Source organism: Alternaria burnsii (assembly GCF_013036055.1).
Source record: "Alternaria burnsii strain CBS107.38 chromosome Unknown 752, whole genome shotgun sequence".
NCBI classification, from domain to species: Eukaryota; Fungi; Ascomycota; class Dothideomycetes; order Pleosporales; family Pleosporaceae; genus Alternaria; species Alternaria burnsii.
The window spans coordinates 612584-624535 of NW_024066114.1; the positions used below are offsets into that span (position 1 = coordinate 612584).

Here is an 11952-nt window from a genome sequence, read left to right on the forward strand (position 1 = left end):
GATGGGCTTGGGAATAGAAAGAAACATTAGTCTGTTCTTACTCTACAACGCAACGTCATTCGTTGTTGACAACCTCGCTCATTTCGATGTTCGCAAGTACAACTGTCCAACTCCCCATCTCCCAGCGAACATTTCAACCACCCTCTTAAACCTTTCCACCTCCTTCTCCTCCACACAATCACCATCTGAGTAGAATTCTCTCGTTTTCAAAACTGCCACCCCCGCTCTAACAACACAACATAACCCTGCAAAAGGTAATCTTCCCACTTCACCTACCCCTTTCTCTCCACTTTCTCCTTCTCCGCTGATCTTCTGGATCCCCACCTTCACCATATCCCACGCCATATGTCTCGCATATTTGAGCGCCAAATGTACCTTTTCATACTCTGGACGTGGACGTCCTGCTAGCACCGGCAAGGTAGATGACAGATGCCGCATCTGTGCTTCTTGGAGTAGAATGTTTGTGCAAAAGGCCAGGGCAATGGCGTCGCAGTGCAGCCAAGTATGCGGCTCGGGCTTGGAGACCAGGGCTTGAATACAGGATGTTAGACTTGATGTGGCTGTATCGTAGGCGTGAGTAGGTTGTGACAAAGGGTTGAGAACAAGAGAGGATATGTATTCCAAAGCTGAGCTTGTAGCCAGAGCGACGGTGGATCGAATGTGTAGTTTCCGTGCAGACGTTGCTGATGCTGATCCAAGTGGTGGGTGCGGTGGTATTTCAGGAGCCAGATTGTACGAGATACATTGAGTGGTTGTGTGATAAGAGGGCAGAGCCAGAGGAAGGTGCGTAGGTGATGTCAGAGTTAGGACGCGGTCTAGCATGAGCAGACTTGGTTTTATCCATTCTAGTGTCCAAACTAGGTTTGCGCTTTTTGTGGCTGAATGTTGTAGGAGTTGGAGTATACCCACACTTGCTGACATGGTTTGGAAAGCTTGGTTTGACATGCCGTGACTTGTTTCGTAGAGAGTAAGGAGCATGGATGCTTGGAGGATTGATATGTTGACATTAGTGCCGCTTTGGAACATGGCAAGCGATTGTTTCAATGCGCGGTAAATTTGGCAGTGGGTTATGTGCTCTGCATTGTCGCATGGTCGGCGGCTCATTAACCACAGACATAACGATAGGAATGGACGGTATGTTTCCTCCTGTGGTGGTTGCTCATACGAAGCATGATTTTGCCGATCTTTCAGAAAGTCTTCCGGGACGATAGGACACCATTGGTGGATAGACGGACCGAAATCTTCCAAAACAAGAGATATATCCACGTTGGCTTGATCCAGTATGTCGTATACTGTATCCGCTAGCATTGCCTTACTGCCGGAAGCATCCTTAAAGTCGGCAACTACTGTTACCGCATGCAGCAATGCCGTCGTACTCCGCGACGAAAGATCGACATGAGTACATCCTTCGAAGCTTATAATTGATGGCTCTGGGTCCACGTCTCCGAGTCGTGGCGGCTCTTTGTATGGCGTGTAATCACATACTTTTCCTTTCCTGGCAGTATATTAGTCTAAAGCTACTAGACTCGGTTGTCAACAAAAGCATCCCAGAAAAAGAAAGGACTCACACAGCACATCTCTCGCACTGTGGCAGCGTCCGGTCGCATTTTTGTTTTCTTACCCGACAATACAGGCATACATTCGCCGCCTTTGCTGTTACAGGTATGAAGCCAGCTATCGCACTCATCTTGCATTCGAGCCCTCCAATCAGATTGTTCAGAAGATATGACGCGGAGAATTTAGTCGGGCACTGTAGTCGAAGGTGTTACTATAGCAAGTTAGCAAACAGCGGCCGATGCAGCAATAAAGACAATCAGTAAACATGGCCCTGGCGCTGACGTATAGGTAAGCAGGGTTTAGCGAGTCGGCATCGGCATCTTGTACAGCGGCATTGTGACCTACAAATCTGGTTTGCTGCAGTGTCAAATAGATTGCTATGGTTTATTATTGCGTTATTGGGTATCTACATCTCTTCCCCACTTTCATTCTCCCACTTATCCAGCAACCAGTCCATCCCTGGGCTCCTCTACAATCTCACTGTTCCCATTCACATCATCCGCAACCTTCTCCTCCACCCTACCCCCAGGCTCGAGCCCCACGGCTTTGGCTTCATCTTCGTCTTTCTTAGCCAACTTCTCTGCCTCTTTTTCTAGCCTCTTCTTCTCTTTCTTGCTAACCGTCATACTCCCTTTCTCCAATGCTTCCTTAGGCAGCGGTCTGACATATGGTTGACAGACCCAATATGGTCTTTTGACGCGAGCTACAGTTGCGAGGGAAGATTCGTACGGATCCAAGTTTTCTCCTGTGATCTCCTCCATCGTAGCGGGCTGTTCTGGCGCGGAAGCCGTCTCGTTGGCATGCTCCTCCTCATACTTCTGGATACCCTCTTTGACGGCTTTCTCTACAAGGCTCAGCACGTTTTCAAACGCGTCGATGTCGCCTGTCCGTGATCGAGCGAGTGCGTCGCGCACATTATGATGTTGCGAGACGAGAGGACGTAGGAGATGGAAAAGATGTGCTTGCATAGCCGTGAGGTTGGGATTCGACGCCTCTTTCTTCTTTTCCGATTTAGACATTGGCTTTCTCTTTTTCTGTGGTGGGCCGTCTTGTTCATCTCCTGCTCTCTTGCCATTCTCCGCTGCGTTGTTGGTGTTTTCTTGTGGCAGCTCTTCGATATCTCCAGGCATCCAAAGTGGTTTCCGTTGTGGTGGTTCCTGGCCGAGGGCGTATTTGTGAATGATGTCCATGTATCGTCGCATCACAGCGTCCATCCTATATCCGCCTTTTCCGTCGCGCCCGCGCCAGTACTCTCGTCCTTCCTGACCAGATGGAGGTGGTGCGGCGAATATGGTCGGGTCGTAAAGGTTTCCTTCTGCGCTCATGACGCCATCTGCGCCTGTCGCTTCCAGACATGTCGCAATATCTTCGTGCTGGAGGATGTTTCCATTGGCGAATATCACAGTCTCTTTGGGAAGGTTCTCCCGTAGATGCCGAATCATCTTCCAATCTGCCAGTCCTGTGTTGTGGCCCTTCTGTTCTCTCCGTCGGCCGTGTACTGTGATGATACTTGCGCCGGCATCTAGTAGTGTTTTTGCGTATGCCAGAGTCTTCTCCGGTGTCTCAAGCACCCTCATCTTTGCTGTAACCGGAATTTCCAACTCCTCGTGCAGCTTGCGTATCATCCTTGATATCAGGTCCCAGTCCTCTTGTAGAAAAGCGCCGTACTTGCCTCTCTTCGCAATACCTTGTGGACATCCCAGGTTCAAGTCTACCGCATCGCAAAAAGGCGCAACATGTTTTGCAGCCCGCAAGAAATCTTCGGGGTCGTTTGAGCAGAACTGTACCGTAAGAGGTCTGTCAAATGCTGGGTTGCCGTCTAGATGTCTATCTGAGTCGGGTAGTTGTGAAAGGTGATAGTAGTCGGTGGGTGACGGAATAGTCGATTTGAGAGGCTGAAAGTGAGCATCGCGGTAGTTGCTCTTTTCACCGAACATCTTGGAGTGGAACATTGGGGTATACGCTAGGAGGTTCTTCTGCTGAGACTCGGGAAGGAACGAGCGCGACAGTAATCGCCATGCCTGCAAAAGTTATGTCATTAGCCATGATTCCAGGCCAGTTGTATTGAATTGAAGAGACATACGAACTCTGACTGCTCCACCATAGGCGCGAGTACCAGCTTCGGACTGCCGATACTCTCATAGAATGCACGTCCGTGGAGTTTCCTTCTGTTTCCGTTTTCTTGAACGGACGCATCTCCGTGGTCTTGACCGTGTATAACCCCCGCCATCTCTCCGTTGGCCTGCATCGTCGTCTGGGTCGTGGTCATCGTGTTCGCAAAATACCGTCTCGGCAATCGGCTCGCTACCCTGGGGGCGATGGCGCCCCCAAACGCTTGGAGGAGAAGAGGACGTATGACGCCGAATCTCTTACGGTGTGAAAGCACGAACGAGGTGAGGCCAGGTACGAACCGTGCGCAGTTGCGAGATGCGTCAGGGTAGCTTTGACTCGTGGTGTGCTTGTTCTGCGAAAAAACGCCATCCCGCACTCCACTCGGCACGAAACACTGACCAATCGGAGTGCAGGATATCTCCGTATCGCCATTGAGCGTTTGTTGAAACTTTGTCGTGGTACAACAAGACTCACCTTATGTTATGGTGAGCTCGATCTTCCTTTCTTTCTTTGCATAGCTTGTCCACCATTGATATTGCTGGTTTCTCAGCATGAACCATGGATTCAGCTTGCTCGTCAACACGTCTTAGGCACCGTCGTCTGCGCCCTTTCCCAAACTTGTTTAAGGTCACTGACCGTCTTCACACAATTGTACAAACTTCACTTTTGATCATAGCAAGCATTGCTTCCCAGCGACATGGTACCTAGACACATCAACAAAGGTACCGTGCCATAGCCTAACACTGGTCCTTGGCTCGACCATACCTTTCCCGACATCACGCCATCAGGGTACCACATCACGACACCTGAGTCAAGCAAATTATCCATATATCAAACACTCCGCATCTCCAAAGCTTGTCAAGGACACACAATCGGAATATACCAGTGTAGATTCATCACAACATACAGCTACATGACCACCCGCAACACAAAATACGCCAGTTGTTCCCAATCAAAAAGCCTCCATCCATCCCGCATCCTCATTGACTAGCATTAGTCGGATATCTCATCGGCCGTTATGACGTCTCCACAAAGGGAGAGAAAAAGAGAAGACTGTTCTCTATGGTGTAGGAGGTGAAGGAAAACGCTGAATCGCAAGAGAAGGACAAACACCACCTATCTTTGGAAAGGTCCCAATGGTTGAAAAGCACGACAACGCCGATGATATGCAGTTTGGTTTATGCCGGACAATGCTTCGTGGAAGAAGCCAAGGAAAAAGGTGGAGTGAACCAGTGCACAAAGGCAATGCTGGCCAGTCTCCGGATATCATCAAAAGAAGGTACGCCGGGATCAGAAGACCATCCATCCGTCCAGGGGTCATGAAGATATGAAGGCGATGCGGAAGACGCCGATGTTGTTTAGAAGGTACTCCAGTTCCATGTGCCCTGGAAACTCTGGGCTATGCTGCCAACGCGCGTGGTCTCGGGGCGCTTCGCCGCAGCAGGAGCCTCGATGGCTTTTGCGGCTGGACTGGGCCCGTTGCTGCTGTCTGAGCTCTCGCTGTTGGTGCGGCTGGACCGAAGGTGCTCCCACTCGCGGAAGGAGCTGTGGCATCGGTCGCAGGCACGGTGCCAATGGCCTTCAGGATGGAAACGTGCGAGCTCATCGAGACGGACATTGTTGCGCGAGTGCTGCCAGCAGAAGATGCCGCCGCACTTGCGGCAATGGTGGCGACGTTGGAAGAAGCCAAAGGGCTCTTGGCAGGATGATGCGGAGCACACCGAAGTGGAACTATCGGCCTAGGGACTGTTAGCATGACTGGACTAGGCAGGGATGAAAAGAGTGGACAAGTGTCGCTAGCACGAACTTCAGCCCTGCATCGGGTAAAGAATAGCGTGGGGGACGACTGTCTGAATAGAGCAAGCGGTGCCGGCGTTGTACGATGGAAATTATCCGAAGACGAATCCGACATGCACAGGACGATGACCAGGACGGCCAGAGTCGCCTCCGACAGGCGGTGGCAGCGTCTTGTTGAGATGTGGCACACCAAGCGCTCGGCATCTCGGCTCTGCAGACAGCGGGAGGCCAGACCAGGGCACGCTAACAGAGGATCCACTCGGACCATGTACGTAAGATCTGAGCCTCGAGGCCTGGTTGAGCACGCGACAGGGAAGGCCGTGCGGGCTAGCAGCGGCATAACGAACAAGTAGGAAAAGCGTCAATACATACCTGCCAGTGGTTGCGTGTGATTGGCCCAGCGACAGGCGACAGTGGTTCGGCGTTGTAGAGGCTCTGCATGTCCTCGTTGCCAATCTGCGAGCCAGGAGTCGCGCTGCCCTCATTTGCGACCCACCCAAATGCTCCCGCCGACCATGCTTGGCTGGGAGAGCTGACGCCAGAGTCGACCTTTGGCGGCGACCTGCTGCTGGGCTTCTCCGTCTTGCGCAGCGCAGCGGGTATCCCGATGGCGGTCCTGGGCTGATAGATGCCCTGATGGCGGGCGAGGGGCAGATGTGTGGTGCGCGGGGAGGTAGGAGAGATGTTGGCGGGCGTGTTCAGGCCCGAGTTTGTGGGCGAGTACTGCGAGTGTGTCGAGTGTGTCGACTTGCGGTATGCGTGGTGTTGGTAAGGAGCATGTGCATGTGTGTTGTGCGGAATCGCCGTTGCTGAAGAGAATGTTGTGGCCATATTGAAGGTCGTAACTAGAGGTTGGATGTAGTCGGGGCAAAGCAAGTCAAGTCGACGGGGAGGTGTATAATACGTCCTAGGTCGGTATCGACTGGCGGTGAAAGTGGACGACTGGTATTGGTGCAATCAGTGGTATGCAGCCGTGGAACGGGAGTGCGGCTCCTTGTAGGGTGTGTTGGTGTTTTGGTTGGTCGTAAATTGGTAGCTGACGTGCAGGCGATAAGAGGACAGTCGGGCGGTGGTACAACAGACGCCGGGGCCACAAAGTCGACCGTGGTTCAGCAGGACATAGTCGAGTGAAGGGGAAGGTGATATGTGTGGTGATATGCGAGAGATATGTGAGGCGAGATAAGAAACAGCGGTGTCGCGTGAGTGCGGAGGAGACCTGGGGTGAGGCTCTGGGGACAGGCAGGATGAATTAACTTGTAGCCAGCCAGCGCTTCTGCTAATAATTACCTACAGCGAACTGACGGATGGGCGGCGATAGCCCGAAGGGGGATGCCTGTCATGCTTGGCAACCGAAAGAACGACAGGGTATCATCGGGCTACGACCGGCCATTTGAACATTGCATCGAGTAACGCCTTGGGAACTGCCTTCTTCCCACCAGACTTGCTCTGCTCTGCAACACTCCCAAAACACACCTCGACAAAAGCGCATAAACAACCATCTCCGTCCCACGCGAACGCCTCCGTTTCCCGTTCCCCCAAAAGGAACTCCCTCCCCTCTTCCTTCGCTGTGTGAGTTTAGCCCTCTTGAGGCGGCCAGCCGTTGGGTTCCACTTCTTCCCGTTTGGGCGTCTCTTATCTCTAGCCAATCACACCAGGGCCAAACGAAAAGCAACCCCTCGACCTTCTCCGAGGACGGAACTGCTGCGTCAAGCGTGAACTCTGCCCTGGGGATATGATGTAGTCTCCGCGTCGTATCGTGATTGTATCCTGCTCAACAGACCGCGATAGACGTTGATGGACACGATGGACATGACAGCATACCTCACCTCTAAACGACAGGCAAGTAAGCCGCGAGAGGCGCCCCAATCCCGCTCAACTGCGGCCAGCCTGCAACAACTGGCGGGGCATAATTGCCACGCTACCTAGCTATTCAATGCACCTCATCCACTCCGATGCCACTGCAAGCTCCTGTAGCAACGACGCGCGCGCGCAATTATCCAATATATTATGCTCCACTCGATCCCACCTGGAGGCTATTCGGCCAGACCTCACGATCGTGGAAAAGGTGGGACTCTTAATGAAATCGTACCCGCTTATGGGTAAGGTAGCGTCGCGTTGTGAGCGTGGATCATGAAGCGGTCCTTGAGAGCTGAGCAGTATGGCGTGCAGCCATCCCCGGTCGTCTTTAGCACCACGCGAAGCCCTGCCATCAGACCAGAACCCACCCACTCCGCAACTTTCGCCGCCAAAACTTTGACGTATGCGCGCGTCCAAGACGTTGCAAAACGTCTGCTTTTCATCCTTCCGTTGATTCACCGGTCTTTCTACGGCCGATACACCTTCACCGCTCCTCAGTGACGACGTTCTCTGGTTCCTCGATGCCGTTTACGTCGTTTCTGCAGTAGCAACCGCCGGACAAGGACGACAAGTCCTCGTGATGTCTCGTGACGTCTTTTTCCTACATGGCAGTAATTTGTTTTGGTAATATCCCACAACGGCATGGCCGGCTGTGATGCAGAAGATACCGAGCATACTGTGACCTCACAGTGGATTATCACGTCAAGTATCTAGGATTCTCATCAATCCGGGACAATCATGAAGCTGACAGCGACGATCTCTATATGCCTCGATGGGACATTAAAGATAAAGACGTCGACAAGCGGCAGGTGAAACAGCTTGAACCTTCTGAGCTAGTAGACCAGCAGCGACGCCTTGATGATGAGTTCAACCTGAACGTGGACGAAATCGATTGCATGGTCACAATTGCTATGGACGACACTACCATGACAGGTACGTCAGCCTAGTATACTGGATCTCGCAAGACAGCTTCAGGCCCAGTCGCTTAATGGTAAGCGCATACCCAGTAGATCTTTATCCAGGGATGTAAGAAGCTTGGGACACAGCCTGGAACCAATCATTCGCGTGAGTGAGTGAGGTGTAGATTTATTGTATTGCTGAAAACGTCCATCTGGCTTACAAGAACAAACAGCACGACGAAATCTTGGAACATAGCCTAACAAAAGTTTGTTTTTACTGCCGTTCCGGCTCATGAGCTTATAGATGTGAGGTATGCCTCCTTGACCTTTCGGAAACCACGGCTTGTAGCAAATGCCGACCATGATTACGGCCGGGCTTTGAGAAGACACGTTACCTAGGTGTGTAGTAGCAACGTAAACAACTCTGAAAGCCGGGCACGTGCGACTTCCTAGATAGTCAAATGCAACCTCATCTGTTGTTCTCGCGTACTAATCGCATGATGCTTCATCCGTGCATATGTACCAGGTGCAGATTCTGGCTTAGACGCCGGGCAGTCTCGCCGAGACTCAAACATCGTGGCGTTAATTCCGCCATCTTCGGGTCGCATCGTGCGCTTCACTAAAATTGCGCCGCCGGCCAGTGGCCCACGACCTCACGATACCGCAAGAACTTCGGATTATGCTATTTGAGTGCGCCGATGGAAGATCCACGGTACTCAGCTTCCAAGGCTGCGCAATGGCCCCGTCCCGAGGTCGAGAGCTAAGACGACTGCCACTGTGATCTGCCCGTGGATTTTACCGCGTAGATCAATGCAAGACATAGCAATATCAATCCACAGCATCCACAGCATCCACAGCCCTCACGACATCAAAGCCAGACGTTCTCAAATCTCCGGCGAATCTGCTCTTCCGGCTTCCGATGTTCACGGACAACGCCTACCTTGGCGTTCCTTGCCGAGACGCCATCATGAAGTTTGTTTTCCGGACCGAGGCTCAAATTGCCACGCCAGTGTCGCCCCTAATACCTAGGTAGTTGACAACAATGGAGCAGCTTGTGACGCGGGGAAGCGTTGCTTTCACTCTCGACGACTGTGGATACAAAACAAGACGACACCTGCGTTTGCACTACTTTAGCATGCCCGGCTGCTCCACCTGAAAGACCCTTTGAGGGTCCACGCGCGACATCAAGGCTATCCCTGGATTCTCAAATCTACGTGGCAAAATGTCTTCAACTTTCTCAACTGAGCCCGTTTCGCCGAAAGCTACTCCGCTCCCACCATTGCCGTCTGAGGATCCGCTCACGTCCCAACAATGGAAGACGCTTCTTGCTATTGCGGATGCGGTCATCCCAGCAATCAAGCCCATGTCCACGGCGAAGACGCGCACTGAAATCGCTACGACCGACACCGATTACTCGACCGCAATTAGCAAGCTGAGGGCTCTAACACCGGAGAATGACCCTGATGCGGTAACAACGGTGAAGGACTACCTGGATGACTATGCGAGTCAGGACCCAGCGTTTCGAGCGGAATTACAACGTGTCTTCGCTATGTACATGCCACAGAACCAAAGAAAGGAGCTGTGTATGGTGCTGAATGTCCTCAATACTAGAGCGGGATCACTAGCACTGACTGGCTATCTTACACCAATTAGCGAGCAACCCGCTCATGTAAGAGAGTCAATCATTCAGGGCTGGGCTACCGCGCGGCTTGGAGCGCTTCGCCAACTGCGTCGCTCGTTGGTGATCATTACTAAACAGGCTTGGATCAAGACGTCGCCTGCATTGAGACGCGTTATAGGCGCCCCACGCGTGCCCCTGGGCATGAAGCCTGGGAAGGGTTTCGACTATGAGTTCATTCAGATTCCTCCCGGCGACAAGCCTGAAGTTATCGAGACAGACGTGGTGATAGTGGGAAGTGGGTGTGGAGGTGGTGTGACCGCGAAGAACCTCGCGGAAGCCGGGCACCGAGTGTTGATCGTAGAGAAGGCATATCACTGGAGTCCAGATCATTTCCCAATGGCTGAATTGGATGGATGGCACCATCTTTTCATGAGTGGATCGTTCTTGACATCCGATGATAGTTCTGTCAGTGTTGTAGCAGGGCAGTCCATGGGCGGTGGAGGTACTGTCAACTGGTCTGCTTCTCTCCAAACACAGGGCTATGTCCGTCGCGAGTGGGCAGGACGAGGTCTTCCATTTTTCACGTCTGCAGAATTCCAAGAGTCATTAGATCGTGTCTGTGATCGCATGGGCGTCTCAGACAAGAACATCAAGCAGAATCGCAACAACGAGATACTACTTGAAGGTGCCAGGAAACTTGGCTGGACCGCTAAGCCTGTGCCACAAAATACCGGTGGACAACAACACTACTGTGGTTATTGCAACTTTGGCTGTGGCTCCTGCGAAAAGCAAGGCCCGGTAGTATCCTTCCTCCCCGACGCTGCCCGAGCGGGAGCAAAGTTCATCGAAGGCTTCCACGCAGAGAGAGTAATCTTCTCCAACAAGAACGGCCGAAAGATAGCAACCGGCGTACTTGGCACATGGACATCCCGTGACGCTCAAGGCGGCGTTGCTGGTTCTCCCTTAACAACCCGCCGTGTTCTCATCAAAGCAAAGCGTGTTGTCGTATCAGCAGGAACCATGCAATCTCCGCTTCTCCTCATGCGTTCTGGACTCAAGAACCCGCAGATAGGTCGCAACCTATACCTTCACCCCGTCACCTTCCTTGGCGCTTATCACAAGGAAGAGATCAAACCTTGGGAAGGCGGGATACTCACTGCGGTAGTAGGCGAGTTCGAAAACATGGATGGCAAAGGCCATGGTGTCAAGCTTGAAGCTACGAACATGGTTCCTTCTGCGTGTCTTATGTGGGTTGATTGGAAGAGCGCTATGCAATACAAAATCGACGCGGCGAAGTTGAAACACATGGTTGGGTACATTTCCATTGCAAGGGACCGCGATACAGGGCGAGTGTATCCAGATCCAGTCGACGGCCGCGTGAGGTTCTCATACCAGACATCCAAGTTTGACCAAAAACACGTATTAGAAGGTGTTATTGCGCTTGCGAAGATTCAGTATGTGGAAGGAGCACAGGAAATCTTCACCGTAATACCCAATATGCGACCATTCGTTCGGGATCCTTCCATGCCCGCGGGCGAGGGTATTAATGACCCAGAATTCCAGACTTGGATTGAGGATATCAGAAACATGGGCCTACCGTCACCCGAGAGTGTGTACGTCTCCGCGCACCAAATGGGTACTTGCCGGATGAGTGCGAAGGAGAAAGACGGTGTTGTTGACCCGCGAGGCGTTGTCTGGGGCACTGAGGGCCTGTATGTGGCTGATGCAAGTGTGTTCCCGAGCGCTAGTGGAGTTAATCCTATGGTTACAAATATGGCCATTAGTGATTGGATCAGTCGAGGGATCAGAGAGGGGATGGAGGAGAGGCCGAGGTTGTAGGAACATCATTCCAAGGAGAATATGTACTCCCTAATGGGAACTCCAACGACATAGAAAGATTGTAATAAATATAAAGCGTTTTTTGTTTTTTTTTTTGAATTTGAGTGCTATGAGAACGCATGATAGCTTCTGTCATTGACGCACTTTATGCTACTGAAGACTTTTCTTCAATGTTTTCCCCAAGCCTTTTGCAGAACATCCCTTATTGAGCTCACTTTGATCTCAGGAAACACCTGGTTGAGTGTCTTTTCGGGCTTCAAGTCAAACACC

At 52.0% G+C, this 11952-nt stretch overlaps 4 protein-coding genes across 4 annotated transcripts; 1 reads left to right on the plus strand and 3 right to left on the minus strand.

The window, feature by feature from the left end:
• Window positions 1-78: 78 nt before the first annotated feature.
• Window positions 79-1308, minus strand: GT037_006289 (uncharacterized protein; the record flags this gene model as incomplete). The annotated part of the gene is made up of 1 exon (XM_038931336.1): window positions 79-1308. The coding sequence occupies one exon, from the start codon at window positions 1306-1308 to the stop codon at window positions 79-81; it is 1230 nt and encodes a 409-aa protein (XP_038785833.1).
• A 686-nt stretch (window positions 1309-1994) lies between these two features.
• GT037_006290 (trna-dihydrouridine synthase c) lies at window positions 1995-3826 on the minus strand (the record flags this gene model as incomplete). Its single annotated transcript, XM_038931337.1, has 2 exons — window positions 1995-3578; window positions 3641-3826. The coding sequence occupies 2 exons, from the start codon at window positions 3824-3826 to the stop codon at window positions 1995-1997; spliced, it is 1770 nt and encodes a 589-aa protein (XP_038785834.1).
• Window positions 3827-5027: 1201 nt separating this feature from the next.
• On the minus strand, window positions 5028-6297 carry GT037_006291 (zinc fyve-like protein; the record flags this gene model as incomplete). Its single annotated transcript, XM_038931338.1, has 2 exons — window positions 5028-5408; window positions 5839-6297. The coding sequence occupies 2 exons, from the start codon at window positions 6295-6297 to the stop codon at window positions 5028-5030; spliced, it is 840 nt and encodes a 279-aa protein (XP_038785835.1).
• A 3147-nt stretch (window positions 6298-9444) lies between these two features.
• On the plus strand, window positions 9445-11682 carry GT037_006292 (long chain fatty alcohol oxidase; the record flags this gene model as incomplete). The annotated part of the gene is made up of 1 exon (XM_038931339.1): window positions 9445-11682. The coding sequence occupies one exon, from the start codon at window positions 9445-9447 to the stop codon at window positions 11680-11682; it is 2238 nt and encodes a 745-aa protein (XP_038785836.1).
• Between the last annotated feature and the right edge of the window lie 270 nt (window positions 11683-11952).